This window comes from Mauremys reevesii, linkage group 2, assembly GCF_016161935.1.
Source record: "Mauremys reevesii isolate NIE-2019 linkage group 2, ASM1616193v1, whole genome shotgun sequence".
NCBI lineage: Eukaryota > Metazoa > Chordata > Testudines > Geoemydidae > Mauremys > Mauremys reevesii.
The window spans coordinates 80042935-80066215 of record NC_052624.1 but is presented as its reverse complement, the minus strand read 5'-3'; the positions used below and the strand labels follow the sequence as shown (position 1 = coordinate 80066215).

Here is a 23281-nt window from a genome sequence, read left to right as displayed (position 1 = left end):
TCTCAGATATACCAAATCTACGACTGGGTTCCCTATTTGTATTCTTCCACACAAAATGCCAGGGAATCAGAACTTCCAAGTCCTCCATCACTAGGTGGATTAGATTATGTATTGTGGAAGCCTACAGATCACCAGAGGCCTCTGTCCCAGGGGATCAAGGGTCACTCCACGAGATCCTTAGCAACCTCAAGGGCAGAATGAGCAAGCGTGTCCTCTTTGGAAATTTCCAAAGCAGCCACTTGATCTACAGCTAACAACTTCATTAAGCACGACAAGGTAGACCTTCCAAAGGAAGCCTCTGCAGAAGATAGAAGACAGGTGCTGCAGGCAGTGGTTAAGAAATAGTACAGACTTTGAGTGAGCTCATGCACTTCCTTGCTACCAAATTTTTTTTTCATAACTCTCCCTACCTCCGTTCACTGCTTGCTATTTCCCAGATGTCCAATGTTGTGGGAGACTCTGGGCTGCAGAACAGAAAATTTCTTACAGATAATTTCCTTTCTGCTAGTAGTCTCCCACAATCCTACGCCCCCGGATGGCTCATGAGTCAGTCAGATATTAAATGGAATCATTACCATCTTCCTAGGTCTAATGTACATAGTTATTTTATCATCTCTGGAATGTTTAATATGTTATGCAGATTTCACATCTTGGGAATAACTCATCTGGCAGCAAGCAGGAGCAGAGAGGTAGGGCCAGACCATGTAATGCCAAAACCCTGATCCATTTACGTGAGCCTCAGAGAGAGAGCAGCCCAGATATCCAGAATTGTGGGAGATGCTGCTAGCACAAAGGAAATTATCTGTAAGAAATTTTCTGTTGAGTCACATTTTCTGAAAGAGATGCAGAATCAGGAATTTGGTTTTCAGTTTAAAAATAAAACATATGAAGATATTTTAACCAATGAAGACTGCAATATACATATGAATTCAGGAAGATGGGACATGGTCGTGACTCGGTGATTTCTTTGCTATCACAATTGAACCAGTAAGAAAATACAACTTAGAAGGATAAAAGACAGGAAGTAAAGAACAGGAAGAAATTATCAAGTCTGCACATAAACAGAAGCTAATAAGGGCATGCCACGGCGATTACTGGTAAGAATGGTGGTATATGTTTGAACTGAAGATTGAGTGAATAGCATGTGGCAAAAACTGCTGTCAATGTACAATTATTAGGTTTGCCAATACTAGGGAGGATGGTGAATGCCAGAAGAAACTAACAAACTTTATAATTGGGCAAGACAAAGGCAGATACAATTCAACAGAAACAAATACAATGTAATGAATATTGGAAAGAATTTTAACCATTCATACACATTGATGGGTTCTGAATTAGTTGTTATCTCTCAAGGAGACGATGTAGGCATCACCATGGACAGCTCGATGAAGACCTCTGCTCAATGTGCAGTTGCAGTCAAGAAAGCGAATAAGATGTTAGGCTGCATTAAAGAGAGAATATGGAAAAATATTATGGCATATATTTTTCTCACAGGTCCTCATGCCGAACATTGCTCTGTTTTCATCACCATATCAAAAGATATCACAGAAAGACAAAAGGAAAAAACTGATCAGATGTAGGGGAAAGAAGATTTTCATACCTGGAGGAATTGCAAGACTAGGATTATTGAGTTTTGAAATGAGAAAAGAAATGAGATGAGATAAAGATCTGAGACTCCAACTGAAAAGCAGATAGTCAAGGTAAAGTGGCACTGCTATTTAACAAGGGGGGAAAAAGGACACTCATTAAAAGGTCATTTTTAACTCAGTCTCTAATCTGTAGAACTCATTGCCTCGTGTAGAATATCTGCTGTTACACTAGCTAGGATAAAAAAATTTGAAAGGTTATCGCTTATGCTTCAGGACTCACTGGTCAGCTACAGACAAGAATCTCCCCTGAAATGCCTGATACAATCTGTTGGAGAATGGCAAACTACTATACTCACATGGAGATGGAAAATAAACATCAGACTTCTCCAATCATCAACAGCTCATTTTTGGGTGCTGTGATGATAAAACACCAGCAGAGGGAGGTGATGGCAGTAGCAGAGGAGCCAGGCAGTGACAGCCAACCTTCCTCCCTCTTTCTCTCCAGCTCAACACCCACAAGAGCCAGAGGGCATCTGCTTGGGGAAACTGGAGCCTGGTGCATGCCCCCACCATGACCACCTGGTCTCCTAACATACATGGGCACCGTCAGCAAGAGCACTGAAAGTAGATCTTTAAATCCCCAACATCAAAGGAGATATAACTTTAAGAGCCTTTTTGTGTCAGTTACATTTCTTCACATCTGCTCCCTGGGCTCCAAGTCCTCCAGCTGCAGTTACTTGACAAGTTATGTTGATATTTACTGTTCTCTACTTATTCTTACATCCTACCTGTTCAATAGCATACTTCCTGCTTTCCTCCTCCCAACCTTTGCCTCCATCATTCTTCTCATTCCCATGGCTGTGTTTTGCACGTCCTCCCATCACCCTGCTCACACTACTATTTCACAGACACCTTCCCAACAACAGAAGCACAATAAATAACCAGGCTTATGACTATTATTTACCCTCCCTTCTCTTGTCTCCTCCTGTTATGTCCTCTTGTCTTAAATCAGTTTGTAAGCTTTTCAGTGCAGGAACTAGACCGCCTTATGTGTTTCCACAGTACCTAGCATAAATGGGCATTTAGATATTATGGCAATATACATAAGTGGACGAAAGATCAATCATGGAGGAAAAAGGAGAGGGGAAAGAAGAGCACCTCCTGCCATAAATAACCAACTCACATTACGAGTGAATACTTGTATCATCAGTGAACATTCCTAGTTCACCTTTAAAATAAAACTTTAAAAACTGTAAATTGTAAAAGATGGGTATTGAACAACAACGTGAACAGAAGTTTATTTCCATCATGGGGTTTATAAAATGACAAAACTGATTTTAAATATATTCCATGCAAAAACAAAACAACTTATGTTAATACAATGTTAGGGTTGCATAGTTAATCACACAAAATCAGGAAATGCCAATTAAAGGTTGAATGCACAACCTTAACTATGCCCCTTGAATGTATGGATTATAAGTTTGTAGTTACATGATCCCATAATACTTAAATATAATAGAATGTATATTACATTTCTAGATATAAGCTTTCCCTAAAGTAGTATTGAACTAATGTACTGAAAACTAATCCAGATGTCTTTTTATTATAACAACCAACCAACAAAACTGGACTAATTCATTTGTATACTCTGCACACTATAGCACCTCCATCAAATGATCTCAAAGTACTTTACAAAGAATGGATTAAGCCTCACAACACCCCTGTGAGGTAGGGAAATATGATCTGTTTTACAGCTGGGGAAACTGAGGAACAGTGAAGTTAAAATATTTGCCCAAGGTTCCACAGCACGTCAGTGAAAGAACTGAGACTAGAACCCAGATTTGCTTCCCAGACCTGTGCCTTAACTACTATTGACCATTCTTCCTCTTGTTCTTGTTTGTTTTTGGACCAGATCTTCCATGTCAGTATTCCTAGATGTGCCACTCTTTTTCTGAGGACTTAACACTTTGGTATACCACCTTGAATATCCATATTCTAGTTAGGCGGCCCACTGAAATTTCACTACGCTTGATATGTAGTATACTGTACCTGAGCAATTGCATATAAAAATTTAATCAACATACTATTAGAAATTGCTTCCTAAAAAAAAGAAAATACAGATGGATATCTTCACAACAATTTGGATCAGTATCACAATTTTTATCTAAGTTGGAGAGGGGAAAACTATTTTTGTTTTAATTAGATCTTAGTTTATTATTTTATTGTTTCATTCAAGATAAATGAATCTTGCAACTTGGCACTATCCTAATTTACTGAAAACAGGTGTGGTAGTTTAGAGACTTGATTATAAGATCTGTGCAGATGACAATTCCACAACCTCCCCAAAGACCATTTTCCAATATGTATTTTTTTGCATTCTGAGGCTTTCCCCTCACTATTGATTTTCAAACTTTCTTTGCTTCAATTTAAATCTTTAGGTGTAGGTCACCTTTGACCAACAAGAACTGCTCCTCTTCATCTCTATAGCAATCTTCAGCACAGAAGCTATTGCATTTTTCCTTCAACACAAGCTCCTTCTTCTATCCTGTACACAACACTTGAACCATTACTTACAGGCCTTATTTTTGTGTTCCCTCCCCTTTTCAAATTGTTCCTTTACCATTGTGTCTGAAACTGAATATATGACAGCTACATTAGTGCTTGAGAAACAAAGTAACTTCCTTAATAAGCAGTACCTCTTTTCTATCCAAACTAACATTGGAGATTTTATATAAAAATATATTTAAAAAAAATTATCTGAATGGTGTCTTGTGCTCGATTTTGACATCTAATATAAACTGAATATCCTTCCCTCCCTACCTAAAGCTGACCCAATCTAACACCTCCCCTTCTAAACTTTGGATCTTTGATTTTTAACTTCTACTTATATTTTCCTTGAAAGTTTTTAACTCAACTCTACACAGAATATGTTTTCAGTTTTTACTATCGAGTATTGTGCCTGACAGCTGTTTTAGATTACTAAAATTTTACAAACATGTTTTCTATCACCATCTCACTTAAATCCTGATTCAGCAAAAACACAGTTTAGAATGAAAATGCCCATACCTAGTCTTACCTTAGAAGTCTATTTAGGAAAAACAGATTGATCATCCTGCAGTTAGCTAGACTTACAACAGGTCTGCACAAGAGAATGAAGTTGCTTCTTTTTTGTGCTCAGGAAAAAAAATTTTTTGCTAAAAGGCCAAAGACATCTGGTTTTAATTTATATTTTTTTTAAAATCAGCAGGATCATCATACATATCAAACAAAGAGGTGTATTTTCTGAAGTACATTTCTTTGAATAGCTCAAACTACTGAGGAGGTAAAGGGATGTAGCCATTGAGAGTGCAATTAGCAGCATGTTTGTGTTACCTGAAATTGTGTTATGTCAAGGAAAGACTCTGCTATCATTGAGTTTTGGCACTTAGGCAAAGAGTCATAACTACAGAATTCCTGTGTGTGTCTAAGAGATGCTGACTTTCATAGCAAGAGTAAACAAACTCCCCTCCAGGAGTCTTGCTGTCTTTGTTGCTGTCAAATTCAGATCAGACCAAGGAAATCAGATGGGTTAAAAATTTCAGCATATGGAAGTGTAGTAGTTTCCACAAACCAAAGGCCACGCATTCAGATATGAAATGAGCCCCCATGAAGTCAGAGAACCCTAGAGAAGACTTAAAAGAATGATTTAAAAATAGATTTTAAAAAAAAGTTATGACAGTTACCCTGGACAAGTTTGATTAAACTTTTTTTGTAGCCAGCTTTAACTAGCAGAAATCAAATACCATGCATGGCAACTATTTAAGCTATTGCTTCATTACTTTTGGATTAAGACTAAGCAAGACAAGTCTAGAGTAACAGAGTTGAGTTAAATAGCAACTCTGCTCTACACCTTTCTGATGTAATTAATTAGCATAGATGCCAATATTCCTGCAGCTGAGGTTTTAGAAATCCTATTTTGGAGAAAGCCCCAGGAGATAGTATAAGCACATTCTCCCCTCCCCCCCCCCCCACCTCCCAAAGTTTTTCAGTTTTAGCAATTTTATCATTCACCTTAAAAGTTAGGCTGCCATCAAAAACTCAAATCCAGAATATTCCCTTGTGCACCACTTTTAGTGTAATTGGATGCTCTGTTATACTAATGGCTTTGTAGTTGTGTCATCTCTCTTCTGCATAAGACATTGAGATAAATGCTCTTTTACATCAATCTGTATGCTATCCACATGAGTGTTTACACAAGTAAAGTCACTTGAAGTTGCATAGAACTAGATACCACTGACTGATATTTTGACTATACCTCTGCTGTAAAGGTGAGAATTTTCTTCATTTTAAAATAAGGCTTCAGAGCTCATGCATAATTTTTAAATGACATTTATCAGCATGTTTGTTTAAAGTGGAATATAGCAGCCATATAAATGTGAACCTCATTTCAGACAGGTCATTGTACTTTTAGGTCATTTTTACATCTGCAAGGAGTGTGATTCAAAATGTTTTATTTCAATAAGGTGCTAAATATCCTTAACAAAAAAAGTTACATGCCTTAATTTGGCTTTTGTTAAAACTCCCTAAATGCACTGCTTAATCAGAAAAGTCCCTACAAAAATTCCAGATGCCTTGTTTTGTGAAGATATTCTAGCAAGAACTTAGAATGACGTGTATTGTGTTTAAGAAAGTGTGACTTTTAACGAGTAGTCTTTAAAGACCTCCTTCCATCCACTGAATAGGGAGTAGCAAACTCCGAAGAAGAGGAGCCACCTTTAAGGTGAAGACTTAATCCATTTTGTGTGTCCTTTCAGTCTGTGGACACTGCTGAGAATGCCACTTAGGGCTAAAAACAGATGGTGATTTGAATTAGATACCATCCAGAGGCCTCAGTCTAGCCACCACACTATAGGAAGGCTATGTACATTGCCATGAGCTGTTAAGTTTGGCTCTTCTGACCTGGATTTGAACTTAATGACTGCACACCTCCATTATGTCCCAAAGCTATCCAGTATCCTCCATTTATTTAAATGCTGCATGGTGTAGGCTAGGACTACAGGTAAAGATACATTTGACTCCAGGATCCATGTATATTTCCACTTTATTAGATTTATTAATGTTACAGGTTTTCTTGCACTGCCAAAACCATGCCTGAGAATTCAAATAAAGGTACAATGGACAGCCTCATCTACCCATCATACAGTATATTAAAAACTTGATTCATGTGCATTAACAATTCCAATATCCTTCTTTAAAATGTCAGAACAAAGTTGGGATTTAGTATTTTAGGTTTCTACCATGTGATTGAGTGACACTTACCACAAATAGGACAATCTTAAACTTTTAGTGACATAAACCAACAAATGTTTTGTTGGCAGAGATATTTTCAGGGAAGATTACTACTACCATTGGACTCTGAGCCATGTAAATCTACTTTCAGTGGTTTTGATTCTCAAAATGAAATCTTCAGGTTTTTAAATGTCTTTTGATCAGTCTACCTAATCATAGCTGCTAGTTCGGAAATTTTACTGAGAAAGTTAACAATGCAAGGGCTTTAAGGCCAGTTCTATACCAAGCACAGTGTGAGTCTGGGGCAAGCCCTGATCCCACTGAAGTCAACAGCAAGATTCTTACAGACTTCAAAGGAAACAGCCTTTAGAACATCAGCAATTAAATCAAAGGAAACTAACCATGTAATTTCTGCATGAGCCACCAAGCCTGGTCTCCTATACATAAAGTACTACATCAGTAAGATTGTTTTGCCATTGGCAAGTATGAAGTGGACAAGGGAATAAGTCTGCAGCTCCTCCTTTTGGCATTCACATTTACAGGGAGAAACCTAGATTTGGAAAGAGGTGCTTACTCACTTAGCTAGCATACTAAAAACAAACTAAATGAAGCAAGGGGAAAGACAGATGGTATGCCCCGGGGGAGTTTGGGTGGTTGTCAGATTCTCTTTCATTGTATAGAAGCAACTGGGTATTATTTATCCTATAGCTTTAGCATACACATGCCATTGTATTTATCTCCACTAAATTAAGTCAATAGAGATGGCCAAAAATTGAACAAAGTTGTCACTCCTTCCATTGTCACTAGGCTTCCTGCAGTTGAGAAAATGCCATTTAAAGTGAGGATTTCTGCCTTGGACAGTTTGCAAGCTCACATGGTGATCTTAAGCAGCCATAACAAATGAAATTTCACTAGGTTTGATGTTATCCTTCCTTCAGAGTCTTATATCAGCTGACTCATATAAGATAGGATTGGTTGGAGACAGCTGTTACTTTTGCTACAACAGAAAAACTTATCTTGAGGTTAATACTATTACTGCCCTGTATACTGCATGTATTTTTTGAAACTATGTTCTGAAGACTAGAGTGGGAGCACAGGCTTCTGCTGTGTACCAAATCAAAGCCTACTGAAGTCCTGGTCCCTCAGAGAAAGAGAAGCGACCCAATTATGAAAACCAAGATAAACTTGTCACTATTAACACATTTCACATTTTTACTCGAGTATACTGCAATTTTATACCAGAAACAAGGGAGGCATTTTTTGTAGAAGAACAAAGAAAACGCTTGAACACAACTGTGAAAATGGCTAATGCAAACAGCCCAATCAATCCCCACCCCATACACCCTCCAATTCTGTATTGCAATGAGTTTTGTTTTGTGGTTACCTCAGTACAGCTCTATCTAAAAAGGTAAACAAACTACAGCTCTGTACTATACTTTGATAGTTTTTTAAAGTGGTATGCTCCAGAAAGTCTCTAGTAGGCTATGGTTACACATGAAAGGATTCCTCAGGATGGGACACCAGACAGGTTTCTCATTAAGGTCACTTAAATCTTTGTTATTTATAGCAAATCAGAACCAAATGGCTGACTTCTGCAGGATTTCTGACAGGAACCCAGTAGAGAAGCTGGTTTCAAGTTTCAGATGGCCACTAAAACAGTTGTAACCTTCTTTTCCAGAAGTTGTGATCCACATGGTGTCCACAATGAGTGCAGCAAGTCTGAGGTAGTCAACCCTTACGAAGGCTCAGTATCTGAACATAAAAAGATTTTGAAATGACCACTGACTGTAGATACTTTCAGAGTAATTAAAGAACACTGATGAATCTTGTTCAACCATTTACATTAATTTCCCCCAAATCCAGTGGAGAAGAAAGTTGTAACACATTATGCTTCCATAGTGCGAGAGCAATCACTTATGTCAAAGTAGTCTGCACTTGCCGCAGCAGATCCAGCAGAAATAAGATGGCATGTTCATCATAGTCGTTAGCTGTAGTTTAGTTACCTTAGTAGGAGGGTTACCAAAAAAGCATTCCTTAATTGTAATGTGTATGCAGCTCTACTGATCCCCAAGCACAGCATATTGGTTGTCTAGCTGAAGTTTAAGTGCCTGGTTTTTTGAGACCTCATCCCTACCTCTATTTTTGTGTTTTACTACTTCAAAGCTCTTCTCCATTTCTTTATCCCTAAGGGAAAATAAATGTAGTCAGTAATTGTCTTATTCACTAGCTTCTGAATTGTGAAATTCCTAGCCAATTTCCACCCCAAAACCAACAAAATTAGAAAGTTACACTACAAATGCAGAGTAAAGCGAGTGGGTGGGATTCCACAGGGGATATCCATGCATTCCCCAAGAGAACAGAAGGTTGCATAGACTATTTCTAGAGTAGACCTCTTGCCCTTTCTGTGCTATTTGTTCAGATTACATTGTCGGCTTCATTTCCATAAATCCATTCCAATATGGTATAATGTATAACGCAGTACAGATGGTTAACACTTTCAAATCATGCTATAGCATTTCTCTCAAAGGTGATAGAAAATAAGAGGCCCATTCCCTTCCTAGTGAGATCTGAACATTGCAACATGAAATATAACCAACAGTCTTGTAGAAGATATGGAAAGAGTTGTGTTGCAGTTAGTATGTTACTCAAGTATAATTCAAAATTTCTCATGCTGGTCTTTAGGAGTAACACTGCTCATGTCCTAGAAAAGCCAAGACATCTTTGGCCTGGTCTACACTACGCGTTTAAACCGAATTTAGCAGCGTTAAACCGATTTAACCCTGCACCCATCCACACAATGAGGCCCTTTATATCGATATAGAGGGCTCTTTAAACCGATTTCTGTACTCCTCCCCGACGAGAGGAGTAGCGCTGAAATCGGTATTGCCAGTTCGGATTAGGGTTAGTGTGGCCGCAAATCGACGATATTGGCCTCCGGGCGGTATCCCACAGTGCACCATTGTGACCGCTCTGAACTCGGATGTGCTGGCCAGGTAGACAGGAAAAGCCCCGCGAACTTTTGAATTTCATTTCCTGTTTGCCCAGCGTGGAGCTCTGATCAGCACGGGTGGCCATGCAGTCCCAAATCCAAAAAGAGCTCCAGCATGGACCATACGGGAGATACTGGATCTGATCGCTGTATGGGGATACAAATCTGTTCTATCAGAGCTCCGTTACAGAAGATGAAATGACAAAGCATTTGAAAAAAATCTCCAGGCTATGATAGACAGAGGCCACAGCAGGGACTCAGCAAGGTGCTGCGTGAGAAGCGTAACCGAAAGCCAAAGAATCAAATGGACGCTCATGGAGGGAGGGAGGGAGGGGGTACTGAGGACTCCAGCTATCCCACAGTCTCCGAAAAGCATTTGCATTCTTGGCTGAGCTCCAAATGCCTGAAGGGTCAAAAACATTTTCCCGGGTGTTTCAGGGTGTATGTCGTCAATTTACACCCTTCTCCCCACCCCACCAAAATAAAAGGGAAAAAATTGTTTCTCGCCTTTTTTCAATGTCACCCTATGTCTACTGCATGCTGCTGGTAGACACGGTGCTGCAACACTGAACACCAGCATCCCCTTCCTGGTGGCAGACGGTACAATATGACTGCTATCCATTGTCATCATCAGCCTGTGAGTGCTCCTGGCTGGCCTCAGTGAGGTCGGCCGGGGGCGCCTGGGTAAAAATAGGAATGACTCCTGGTCATTCCCGGCAGATGGTACAAAAGGATTGGTAACCGTCCTCATCATAGCAACTGGAGGCTGAGCTCCATCAGCCCCCCCGCCCCCCCCTTCATGTCTAAAGAAAAGATTCTGTACTGCCTGGACTATCATAGCAGCTGGAGGCTGCCTCCCCCTCATTTTATCTCACTAAAAGTCAGTGTTTCTTATTCCTGCATTCTTTATTACTTTATCACACAAATGCCGGGGACACTGCCACGGTAGCCCAGGAGGGTTGGGGGAGGAGGGAAGCAATGGGTGGGGTTGTTGCAGGGGCACCCCTTAGAATGGCATGCAGCTCATCATTTCTGAGGGATCTCTGGGGCTCTGACACGGAGCGGCTGTGCTCTCTGGTTCTCTAGTACACTTGCCCCATATTCTAGGCAGGACTGACTATTTTTTTGACAAAACAGAAAGAAGGGAATGACCCAGGGAGTCATTCCCATTTTTGTTCATGCGCCCCCAGCCGACCTCAGCGAGGCCAGCCAGGAGCACCCATGACAGCAGCACACGGTGCAAAAGGATTGATAACCGTCATCGCCAATTTCCAAATGCAAATGGTGCAAAATGACTGATAATCATCATCTCATCGCCAATTTACAATGGCAGACAGTGCAATAGGGATGGTAATCGTCTCTGCTACCTTGCAAAGGTAAATGGATGCTGCTGTGTAGCACTGCAGTACCGCCTGTCAGCAGCATCCAGTACACATACGGTGACAGTGACAAAAGGCAAAACAGGCGCTATGGCGTCCGCCAGGGCAATCCAGGTGAAAAAGGGCGCGAAATGATTGTCTGCCATTGCTTTCACGGAGGAAGGATTGAGTGACGACATTTACCCAGAATCACCCGTGACACTGTTTTTGCCCCATCATGCATTGGGATCTCAGCCCAGAATTCCAGTGGGCGGGGGAGACTGCAGGAACTATGGGATAGCTACGGGATAGCTACCCACAGTGCAACGCTCCGAAATCGATGCTAGCCTCGGTACAAGGACGCACACCGCCGAATTAATGTGCTTAGTGTGGCCGCATGCACTCGACTTTATACAATCTGTTTTAAAAAAACGGTTTCTGTAAAATCAGAATAATCCCGTAGTGTAGACATATCCTTTGATAACACTGCTTGTTCAATTGGCAGACACTAAACTCGACCAAAAAGAAAGCTTATGCTACTGTGTTGTACCAATCAATGGCACATCAAGAGGTGATAAGAGCAAATGAGTCAGAGGTCTATTTAACCCTTCAGCAGGCAAGGAGTCTATGGGAGGGATAGGAAACTCAGGCAATGTCACTTAGAAGTCTCCTTAAAGTCACTCTGGACATGACATGGCCCTCCAAACTCACAGTTAATATATTAACTGTAGCAACACTGTGTCTACAAAATTCCTCCCTTTGCTCCACACAACACCTTTTGAAGTTGCCCATGATAACACAGCTCTGCTCAAGCAGCATGTTGCTATTACTTCCCTGCCGACAGCTGCCACAGAGCACTGGTTAACATGGAAAGGAACTCGATACTGTCAAGATCAGCAGTGTTTTATTTAAGGAAATCCCTGAATGTAGGGATTAGGTGGCCAAGGAGAGTGGTAATCACCTAGTCTGGCCCTCTCTTCATTAAGAGAAGTCCCACTCCTCAGACCTTTGACATGCATTGGGGGTGGGGGGGGGGGGGGAGAATAAAGTCAGGGGAATGATAAAATTTAGACCCCAAATAAATAATCATTTCTGCTATTTATAGACTCCTGTGGAAAGATCAAGATCTGACACCAAATAAGGAGTTAGGACTCTGGTGGGAAAGCATTTTAAATAGCCATCTTAGAGGAACTGATTAAATATACTTACTTTCGGCTATCTGCATGCTTGGCAGTGGATTGCAATGATGGAAACTGTGTATCACTATAGATCTCTGGTGGTCCTTGTGGTGCTTTCCGTGTCCTGGTCTCCCTAGCACCAGGCGGTCGGTATACACCACTAGATTGCACTGGTTCAGGGGGTTCTGTAACTAAGAGTTTATTAGCAGAGTTTTAGACAAATAAAGTGTATAGCCTTATTTTTAAACTCTGGCTTTGGGCCCTATTTTGTTAGCTGCTTCCAATGGTCAGATATTCTAACCTAAGAGTTGATCTAATACCCAAGATCTTAGTTTCGGTTCATTAGTGACAGTGTTCAAGATTATCCAAGTAATTACTAGACCTTTTTAAATTAAAGTGCAGTTTTACAACAGCATCACATAGTCAGTGGTAAGAGCCACTGGATAGGACTTGAGAGTAATTGCTAACATTTGTGATTATGAACTAAATTTTAAGTTGTTGTATTCCCCATATTTTCCAAATTTAGTTCAAAGAAACTGCCTATGGCCTCAAAGCAGACTGAAGTATTTGCTAACAAATAATGAAATGTAATCTATTGTAAACTTCTAAAGGAGGGAAGAATACACTTGCATGACATTGCTAGATCAAGTGCCCCACCCCCATTAAGTTTAACTAGATTTTCCAATTCCAAGTGCTCTTACATCCCACTGTAAGAATCTTAAGAGTTTTAAATTTTCCTGATAACCAAAAGCAGGGTTTATTATAAGATCAGTCATAAAATAAAAGCAGAATTTAGCTTTTTGTATTTATGATGCCATTTAGTAATGTATTTGTTTAAGAGTTTTTTGATGCAGTCAGTTTACGACCTTTCAGCTGTTCTGCAGGTTACCAGGGCCCTAGGAGAAACAGCATCAATGAAGTAGGGAATATCAGATTAAGGGTTGAGTTACACATTTATGTTAATAAAACTGAGCTTGAGTTAGGTACCCCTATTACCCTTAAATCCACAGCAACTCTGCTGGTTACACTCAATGGTGACTATCTTGTGTCCTCTGGTAAAGCCTTCTTAATCTATTCAAGGTATACTTAAAGGCTCAAGGGAACTCGTTGCTCTCCACATTGAGACAGCTACATAGTTTTGGCTTAAAACTTCTGATGGAAGTGCTGCAAAAGATCTAACTGAGTCAAACAGGAGTTTGTCCTCTAGTCATCTGCCTGTTTGCATGCCTCCATCTGAAGTTTGCTTAAATACCTGGGTACATGCCAATGAAGAGCACTATAGGTTTTAATTTACAGAATTTTGAAACTCAGACGGAGTCCTTTATAATGAGCATTGGTTCTGCCGTGCATAGTTGGTCAACTGTCACATAGTCCAGTAGGTTGCTTGTCCAAACTGAGCTCGGACTATGAATTGCAACCGCTGTGGTAATTTACATATGGAAGGATGAAAAGGGAAGTTGGCTCAGAAAGAAGCAATAGTTTCCTTCTGCATCCCTTCATAGTTCTGTCACATTTATAGCACTACATTTAGGATTCTGCTTGTGCAAAAAAGCAAGAAGCTGTCAAAAGCTGAGGCAAGGCAGTGCCAATGGCAACTCAAATCTTCCTCCCCGCACCTCATGTGAGAAGTGTGTTGAGAAAGCAAGAGACTATTTATGATAGATTTGTTAGTGGCGGTAGCAGACACAGTCATTTTGGACAGAGACTACATTTAAAGGCTCCCCTCAACCAAAACATCAGATGACAATCCTTTCACCATGATATAATCGGGAAGAGTGAAGGGCTGTAGATGTTTATACAGATGCACTAGTTATTGGGAAGTTAGATTAGCTATATTTACAAAGGTGTATCGTAAGATACAAGTTTAAAACTTATCTACACTTCAGTTTTTGGAGACCCTATTAATGTAAAGGTTTCCGTCTAAAAGATTAACTCCTATCAGCACCCAAGATTACCATATCTTAAATTAGAAAACTATTTTTTTATTTTATACCTTTGGTAGCACAGTCTACTCCAGAGGTTGGCAACCTTTCAGAAGTGGTGTGCCGAGTCTTCATTTATTCACTCTGATTTAAGGTTGCACGTGCCAGTAATACATTTTAATGTTTTTAGAAGGTCTCTTTCAATAAGTCTATAATATATAACTAAACTATTGTTGTATGTAAAGTAAATAAGGTTTTTAAAATGTTTAAGCAGCTTCATTTAAAATTAAATTAAAATGCAGCGCCCTCTGGACTGGTGGCCAGGACTCGGGCATGTGAGTGCCGCCTTTGGCACGCATGCCATAGGTTGCCTACCCCTGGTCTACTCAGTTTCATTTTTCTCTGCATAGTCAGTTTTACAGGTTTGCTATTGAGTAAAAAGACCCATGCAGAGGTAATTAGGAGAGTTTAGTACTACAAACATTGACAGGGAGCTCTGGGAGCATGAGTAATACCAGAGATTTATCTCAACTTCTTAAGAGTTGGATTTAAAGTTGGTATGCCTTCATAGGCCAGTGAAAAAAATACAAGAAAAACTTACCAATAGTTTCAGCAACAGGTGCTTGCACAGGAGCGGTCTTGTTCCAAGGACCAGATGCTCTCTCTACACCACCACCAACCTCCTCCCAGTTGTCACCTAGTTCTTCTCTCTTTTCACCTTCATCATCTTCTTTTTCACTAGTGGAATAGTAGTTAGCATGTTATAACCAAAAGATTTAAACACTTGCCAAAAAGATTATACAGTGTGTGAAAAAAACGACTTCAGTTCCTTCCTTATATCAATGCATCTTCTCATTATTGGAGTGGCTAGACAACAACTGCAAAACAAATTAGCCATCAAGCCCTGGGATACGCAGTGTCAACTTCTGCAGTAGTTTCACATTTAACTCATGAAATTCATTACCTAAATGAATGTGAATACAGATCTCAAGACACAGGATATACATACTGTACTAGCTGGTCAGTTTTATGCTGTCCCCATGATTTCATCTTGCTCAAAGTTTTTGTACTAAGATAATTAGGCACTGAATTTTTTTCTAGGGAAAAACTGGAGTTTGGCAGTTATTTGAGGTGGCGTTGAGATATCTGAAACCTGAGAAAGGAGCGGAAGGGAATCCATGATTGCGAACACCATTCTAGCTGGATATTTCTCAGATAGTAAGCTGTCAACATTTAACTGCCATCTTGAATTTGTTTGAATTAGTTTCACTGAGTTACCACACTGAGCCCCAACCAGCTGCACTCTAACCCCCACCCTATTGAGTCCCACTCCCCATCCCCTTTCCCCCACTGAGCCCTAACCACCTTCACCTGGACTCCCCTGCAGAATCTCATCCCCCTGTACCCAGAACCCCGCACTGATCCCTTGTGCATCCAGATTCCCCTCTGCACCCAGATCCTCCACCGAGCTGCCTGCACCACACAACCCTGGTTCTCTGAGAGAATTCTGCACCAAAAGAATTAAAATCCTGCAAAAGTTCTGCATATTTTAATTGTCAAAACAATGCAGAAACATAATATAATCACATCATTTCAATTATTTTGGTAATTTATTTCAAAATACTTGCCAGCAAATAATTGAAATAATCACAGTGTGATTATACTGTGATATTTTGACCAAAATTGCAATTTTAAAATATTGTGCGTGCACAGAACATGTAATTTGTTGGTGCAGAATTCCCTCAGGAGTAGGACTTTGAGGGTGGGATGTATCTACAGCACTAGAGCCTGAAGATGGGAACTATGTACACAGATTCAAGTTTATGAAGAGATTTTAATCAACTATGCTTACAAAATAGCTACTGACTTCATGGAATGAGTCACAATGCAGAATTCAGGCCTGTGTCAGTTTTCAAAACTGTAAAGCTTCAAGACACCTACACACAGCTCTGGGTGGTCTCACGATACCTTATATGTCAGGACCAAGGACTTTTTGCTGAAGTAAAGGCAGTGAGTAGTGATCTTGATAGGAAACAAAAACTAAACTGGAAAAACACCGAAATCTAGGAATTGAAAGAGAAGCTTTCAATACAGGGATTGTACTTTATGAACAGATTTTAAAGGACTGAAGATCTATTTTACACAGAATTTGTGGGAGCATATTCAGGAATCCCATCGTATTATGTGGGGCACTGCCAGCATCTAAGACAGGCACTCTGGAAGTGCTTTCTTTCCTTAAAGGTAAGAAAAAAAAACATTCTGCAGAGACTTTCCATTGAAAGAAGCACATCTGGAAGATGCAAGTGAAGTCCTGATGAAGGCTTGATTAGCAAAATCTTTCCAGAAAAAGAAGTGAGATGGTCATTAAAGTAGTCCTTACTGGTTACTTCCCTTTAGTCTCTAAACAGCTACGTGATATTTATGAATATGTGGAAGGTCAGGTTGGTGAAGAAATATTAAAGGGCACACAACAACAGAACTAGCAGCTCTGAGGGCAAAAAAACTGCTTGGTTAACATGGAACTACCATTATGACCAAGGAATGAGCCTTTTGGAATGGTAATTAGATCAGACTTAGATTAGGCAAAAAGAAGCAATTAGTAGTTTTGATGCAAGATTTAGGCATTCTAAATGGGTCCTAATTTTTGTAAAGTTCCAAGCATCCGCCCTCTGGAAAAGTGAGTTTTAAAGTATCAAATTGGACATCCAAATATCTCTAGACACTTGCAAGATTAGTATCTCGGTTTTCAAGACCAAAGATCACTGGAGCATCAAATTTGCTGGGTAGATGGAAGTCAGGGTGCAGACTTTATTCTAGTGGTTCTCAACCTATTTACCAGTATGGGCCACATATGCCACTCTCTGTCTTATACGGACTTCATCCACACAATATATACATATACTACCTATACAGCCCTGAGGATGTCACATGGGCCACAGCTGTGTGCTGATTGGGCCACAGGTTAAGAACCACTGCTTTCTTCAGACAGATCCATGGATAATCTACTGTGTTCCATTGTGATAGTGTGGAGATCTTGTGGACAGGAGACAGGATCACAGACTAGGAGTGGGCTTCCTTTAAGAAAAGGAATGATAGTGCACACTTGACTGTTCACACAAGTCATGGCCATAGTGTTGTTCAGAATAAGTGTGTTGAGTTTTTAGGATATTCAGCTGAAAAAAAAATCAAGTCACTCAGTTAATGTCATTTATGTTCAACAACTGATTATACCATGTGCTCTTTACAACTGTGGTCATACCACCCCCACCCTTCCCCTATTCCCTCAAACCAGGCTGGTATTCTAGGCCAGGATTTACTCAAGTAGCCTGGTCTGGAGTCAGTTAACAGATGATCACAGGAGGGATCTGCTGGATAATAGACAAGAGTGGACACAAAAATAAGAAGTTTTTACAATTAAATCATGGCAGTCCCTGACAGAGGACACTAGCATGCCCCATAGCCTCAGAAGAAAGTGGCTTGAAGAGTCCTTATTGGACAATACCCAACAAACCAGTGGTTGTATTATTTCCTCTCTTCAGGGTGACAATGTTTAGGCTGAGAACTCTTATCACACCAAGAATGTGAGTGGATTGTGGGGTGAATGGATTCAGTTACTTCTGCAGTGGGGCTGAAGTGACTGAAGAAACTGGATGGTCTGACTGTCCTGTACTCATTTTTCCCCTCCAAAAAAGTTCTAAGATATGGTCTATGTAGGAGAACGTGAAGAAAGTCTTTCTTCTCTAAGGTCTGAACCTAAGATGATCAATATTCTGGAGCCACAATCCTTCTAGTACTACTGTTGTGCCAAAAAGCAAAGCTTTGTGTGGAGCTGGAAACCCTAACAAGAGAAATCTAGGAAATAAGAGTGAAGAATAGATTGGGTTACAGATATACCATCTTGAATACAAGAACTCAAAATTGCCTTAGTACATGAGACAAAGTGATCTCAGGGTCTCCTTACTGAAACTGGATTTCCATATATATCTGTAAAAAGTGACAGAGTCTTGTGGCACCTTATAGACTAACAGAAGTATTGGAGCATAAGCTTTCAGGGGTGAATACCGACTTCGTCAGACGCATGTCATATATATATATATGACATGCGTCTGACGAAGACGGTATTCACCCCTGAAAGCTTATGCTCCATACATATATATATCTGTAGAGTTTCAAAATCCAAATTCACTTTTGCCTGAATAGAATTGTTGGCTACAATGTAATACAAACCTCTTGTTAAACCAGATTCTGCAGAACTAGATCTAGAAGCAAAAAGCTATTTTTAGTAATAGATTGAAAAAAAAAAAAACCAGTGGTACCTTATTTGCATGGAATGAACTCTGAGCCCACTGTAGTCAATCTCTTCTTTTTGTTCGAATTCCTTCCATTCATCCTCTTCCTGTACAAAAATAAATTTACAAGCTTGTTACCACTTCCACACCATGAGAGAACTGAAAGTGCAAGTAGTACAGAAACTACAGCACCAGTGTGCCAAAAAGGTATGGAAAGGCAACTAACTTTTTAAATTTCCTATTCATCTACTTTGTCACCTGAATTTAGTAGTTACACATATTAAAATAGTCTGTTGGGGATTCAGGACAAGAGATACAGCATTAGTACATTGAGCTACTTTCATGCTGTTCATGATGGATGTGTTTTTTAATATATTTGGAGATTCTCAATTAAAAGTGAGATCAAACAAATCAAATTACCCATGAAGACGTCAATTTCAACATAAAAAAGTGTTGTGATTGAGGATTAACTTTTAACTAGATCCAGAATATGACTTAAGGTTCTTTTGCATTTTAAATGCTGTATAAGGCATGGCTTGGTAAAATACATACAGGGTGCAGACTAGGATGAGTTTTTTTTTTTTTAATAAGTTAGTTTTTTCCCTATGGTTACAAAAATTACTTTGTGTGTGTTTCACACGGGCAAGTCGTGCAATGTTGTCCCTCCTGACTACAAACACTTGCACTGTCTCTGCTGCTGACCATAATTTTGCCAAGTTGAAGAGTTAAATACAAGATTCTGGTTACTTTTATAGTTTCTGTTCAGAACCCCATGAACGGCAGTGAAACTTGTTAGTTTTACTCTGCTCCTTGAAAAAATTACAAGCAGCAGTACTAGTAAGTTCTGCCATTATTAAAGAATAGGCCAAGAGAGGAAGGGAAAGAGACCCCACCCCACCTCCACAGCATCCAAAAGGCTGAAACAGAGAACAAGTCTCATCTTTCCCAGTGTTTTTGGGAAGGAGGATGACTTCAAACTCCTTGAGACTGATATGAAAGATTAACACCTCATATGCAGGGTCTGTAACAGCACCCTTGTTTTTCCCCCAACAGCTGAAGAGGCATAGGGCTTAGCTTCTTATCAGAGCATCATCCCAGGACCCTCTCCTTATCATTTACATCTATCTCTGCTAAGCAAATATCTGTTTGACAAGATCTGGTTTAAAGTAGCAATATTAATAGCAAATGACTTCATGTTACTAGGAGGGTTGCCTAGAGACTTTATTCCTCCATTAAGAATGCTACTCTCCATCTGAAGCACTTTAGATTTCTTAGATTACCTTCTAATGGCAAACTTGCCAGATCAGTATTTTCTAAATTAAAAGATTTTCCTAAGTCTTCATTTTCCATTTTTTGTGTTCTATTTAAACAAGCCTAAAGTAATTAACTATTATCTCTATTTTAGGAATGTGGACTGAAATGTTAAGTGTTAAGATTACTAACCCTGGGCAAGTTAAAAATGTAACTTAGGTCTCAGATTCCCATACCCTCAACCCCTAATCTGCGTTACGGAAGTAACTTCCCTGTGGGGAAGTTATTCTAGAGCAGTGCTTCTCAAAGCGGTGGTCCGCAGACCGGTGCCGGTCCGCAAGCCATCGGCTGCCGGTCTGCGGTGAGTTTCCTCATAAGAGCGTCGAATAGGATAATAATATGGCACCGGTCCCTGGCACATTGGGAAAAAAAAATGCTGGTCCCCCACATCAGATAGCTTGAGAAGCACTGTTCTAGAGGATGGTTTATCAAAGCTTCCTCTGAAGCATCTGGAATTGCCTACTGTCAGAGCCAGGATATTGGACTAAATGGAACAGTGGTCTAACCTATTACAGCAATTTGTGTGTTTTCTCTTGCATGCTATCCTTTTCACTGCACTACTTCCCTACAGTCACAAAAGCTATCAGCAATCAAAGCCTTCATTAGCAGAAATGCAAAGGATTTAGTGCACATAGAAATGGGTCCCTTCTGGTTCAGAGGTCCACAGGCCACAGCTAGGGAGCCACGTGGTACACTTTCTGGAATTTCTAGAAGGCTGGCTAGTCACATGGTGATGGATCCTCCTTATTTCCAACTACTAAAATCACATTATGTCATCCGAATGCTACCCAACATAGATGTACTTATTTATGAATAGCTATATTAAGCTTCTGGGTTGCAAACGGTGTCTTTTACACAATTTGTGTTTTCCAAGTGTAAAGTACAAAGATATTAGACCGGCTTGAAGCACTTGCACATTAAATCAGGATCATGCGCCTGCAACAAAAGCCTGGCTTGGTCCTTTTCCTGCCATTACATTTCTATTAGATGCATCTGCTGCAGCTAACACCTCCGGTTTAACGGTATTAGTCTCCCCCACCCCCTTATCAGCATGAACGGGGCCGATTTCGGCGTGTCCAGCCCCACAGCTCTAGCAGAGACCCCCGAAGCAGAGGCTGCCTCACGAGAGCTGACAGGCGCTCAGGGCCCAGCACGTGCGGGGCGGCCGAGAGACGCCAGACATCCACTGGTTCGCTCCCCACCCGGCTGTCCCTGGGCAGCCACCGCACAGGGCTCGCTGCCCGGTCAGGGCCTGGGAAAGGGCCCCCACCCAGCCGGGGCCTGGCCAGCTCCGCAGCGCCGCCCTCTGCCCGCAGGAAGCCGCCGCCCAAAGGAAGCCGCCGCCGGGGGGAGGGGGTCCCACCTCCCTGCAAAGCGCTGGCGCAACCCCGGGAGAGCCGGGTCCCTCCTTCCCCGAACCCCCCCTGCCGCCGACTCCCTCCCCCCATCGCACCTTAACCACCGCCCTGGCGGAGGAGGCGGTGCTGGCGGCGGCCCCGGAGCCCCCCTCGGCCGGCCGAGCTCCCCCCGGCGCGCTGGAGGCGGAGGAGGCCGAGGATGCGGCGGCGGCAGCGGTTCCCCGGCTCCCTTTCTCCCGCCGCTTCTTCTTGTCCCTCTTGGCGAAGAAGTCGTCCAGGCTCCTCTCCTCGGTCTCGGCCATGGCGGCGGCTGCTCCGGTTCGAGCTGGCTGCGGCGGGGTGGGCGGGCGGGCGTTTCTCTGCCTGACGCGCTGAGGGGGAGCCGCCGGAACCCCGAGCGGGTGCGGGGAGGCGGTTGAAAGAAAGAACCAACAGGTGCGGGGTTGTCTCAATCGGTACTGCCCGGCGGGGCGTCTCTCCCCGACGAAAGGCAGTTGGTACCGTCCAACGGTTGCCGCTCGCGCCTCGGCTCGAGGAGCCCGTTCGAAGCTACCCCAACGTTCGGAGGCAGCTTTCTGCTCTCCACGTTGGTGGTGGTGGCGGCCGCCGCTTGACACAGCCAGGAACTGGGAGGGAGGAGAAAGCGTGAGGGGGTGGGGGTAAGCGAAGGAGAAAAAAAGCGAGCTATACTAACTTGCTAGGCGCTCCCGCAAATGGGTAATATTGCGACAGGCGCATGCGCCTAACAGCGCTGACCAATGGGCTGAGGAGAAGGTTGCTGCTCTGGGCCAATAGAAAACCTCTGGAGTAGGGTGCTGACGTCAGCGCGTCAAATTGCGTGCCGCCTGCGTAGGACGCAAACGGCCCTGTGACTGGTCCAGCACAGACCATAGCGCAGGCAAGGTTGGTTGAGTTACATTTTTTTTTTGAGAGTAGCACATGCGCGCAAGCAAACGTAGCGGGGGGTGGATGACTAGGGGAGCGGGGCTTGAGGTGGCCACACAGGGAACGTAGGTTGCGGAGCCGCCTTCGCCGCAGCCCCTTGTTCCCGCGCGCCTGGTGGGAGGGCCGTGCGCGAGGTAGAGCGCAAGACGCTCCCCTGCCTGGGAGCAGGGCGCAGCTGGCGCCCGCCCGCAGGCTTTGGGGCTGGGGGATGGGCGTCGTTCCCGGAGAGTTGGGGGGGGGGGGGGGTGCAGGAGCGTCATAGAAGCTCGGTGCGCAAGGGTGAGGCAAATGAGTTAATGAGCCTCGTGGTGCGTTTGTACCTGCTTTGCGTGTGACCCGAGCGGGAGCTCTGGTGCGTGCAAGCCCGTCTCGCTCACCAACAGGAGTGGGGCTAACAGAAACGAGTCTTACCCGCCTCCTCGCTCCTAGGGCCTAGCCGCAGTTGAGCACAGAAGCCATGTGGCTTGAGTGCTGGGCCCGCCCTACTGAATAAAGTCCTTTTTATTATCTAGAGCAGGGGTAGGCAACCTATGGCGCGTGTGCCGGCTGCTGATTTCAGTGGCACTCTCACTGCCGGGTCCTGGCCACTGGTCGGGGTGGGGGGGGCTCTGCATTTTAATTTAATTTTAAATGAAGCTTCTTAAACATTTAAAAAACATTATTTACTTTTACATACAACAATAGTTTAGTTATATATTATAGACCTATAGAAAGAGACCTTCTAAAAATGTTAAAATGTGTTACTGGCACGTGAAACCTTAAATCAGAGTGAATAAATGAAGACTTGGCACACCACTTCTGAAAGGTTGCCGACCCCTGATCTAGAGCGCAGTGAGAACTGAGAAGGCAGGTTTCCCACCCCATGTTCTGCTGCCCCCTGCTAGCCTTGATCTGTGTGGGGACTTTATCTAGGGGCAACAAGGCACGTTCACTTCTGTCTGACTCATGCAGGTTTTGGCTTATCTGGGCTGAGTCTGCCAATTAGTGAAACATGTGGAACGTGTGTGATACGGGAGCTGGAACAGACCCACCGAAGGCTTTGTGTGTGAACTCCAAAGATGGATCTGTTGGGTG

General features: G+C 42.2%; 1 protein-coding gene across 8 annotated transcripts; it reads right to left on the bottom strand.

Moving 5' to 3' along the window:
• Positions 1 to 1262: 1262 nt before the first annotated feature.
• Positions 1263 to 22413, bottom strand: CDV3 (CDV3 homolog). Of its 8 annotated transcripts, none has more exons than XM_039527750.1 (6): positions 21358 to 21950; positions 18621 to 18700; positions 14906 to 15042; positions 12414 to 12573; positions 8992 to 9041; positions 1263 to 1441 (listed from the first exon to the last, which is right to left on the bottom strand). In XM_039527750.1, the coding sequence occupies exons 1-6, from the start codon at positions 21562 to 21564 to the stop codon at positions 1437 to 1439; spliced, it is 639 nt and encodes a 212-aa protein (XP_039383684.1). In that variant the 5' UTR covers positions 21565 to 21950; the 3' UTR covers positions 1263 to 1436. The 8 variants fall into 8 exon arrangements, with proteins under 8 accessions (XP_039383684.1, XP_039383686.1, XP_039383682.1 ...); XM_039527748.1 differs by lacking the exon at positions 1263 to 1441 and adding an exon at positions 2464 to 2501; XM_039527747.1 differs by lacking the exon at positions 1263 to 1441 and adding an exon at positions 2611 to 2654.
• Between the last annotated feature and the right edge of the window lie 868 nt (positions 22414 to 23281).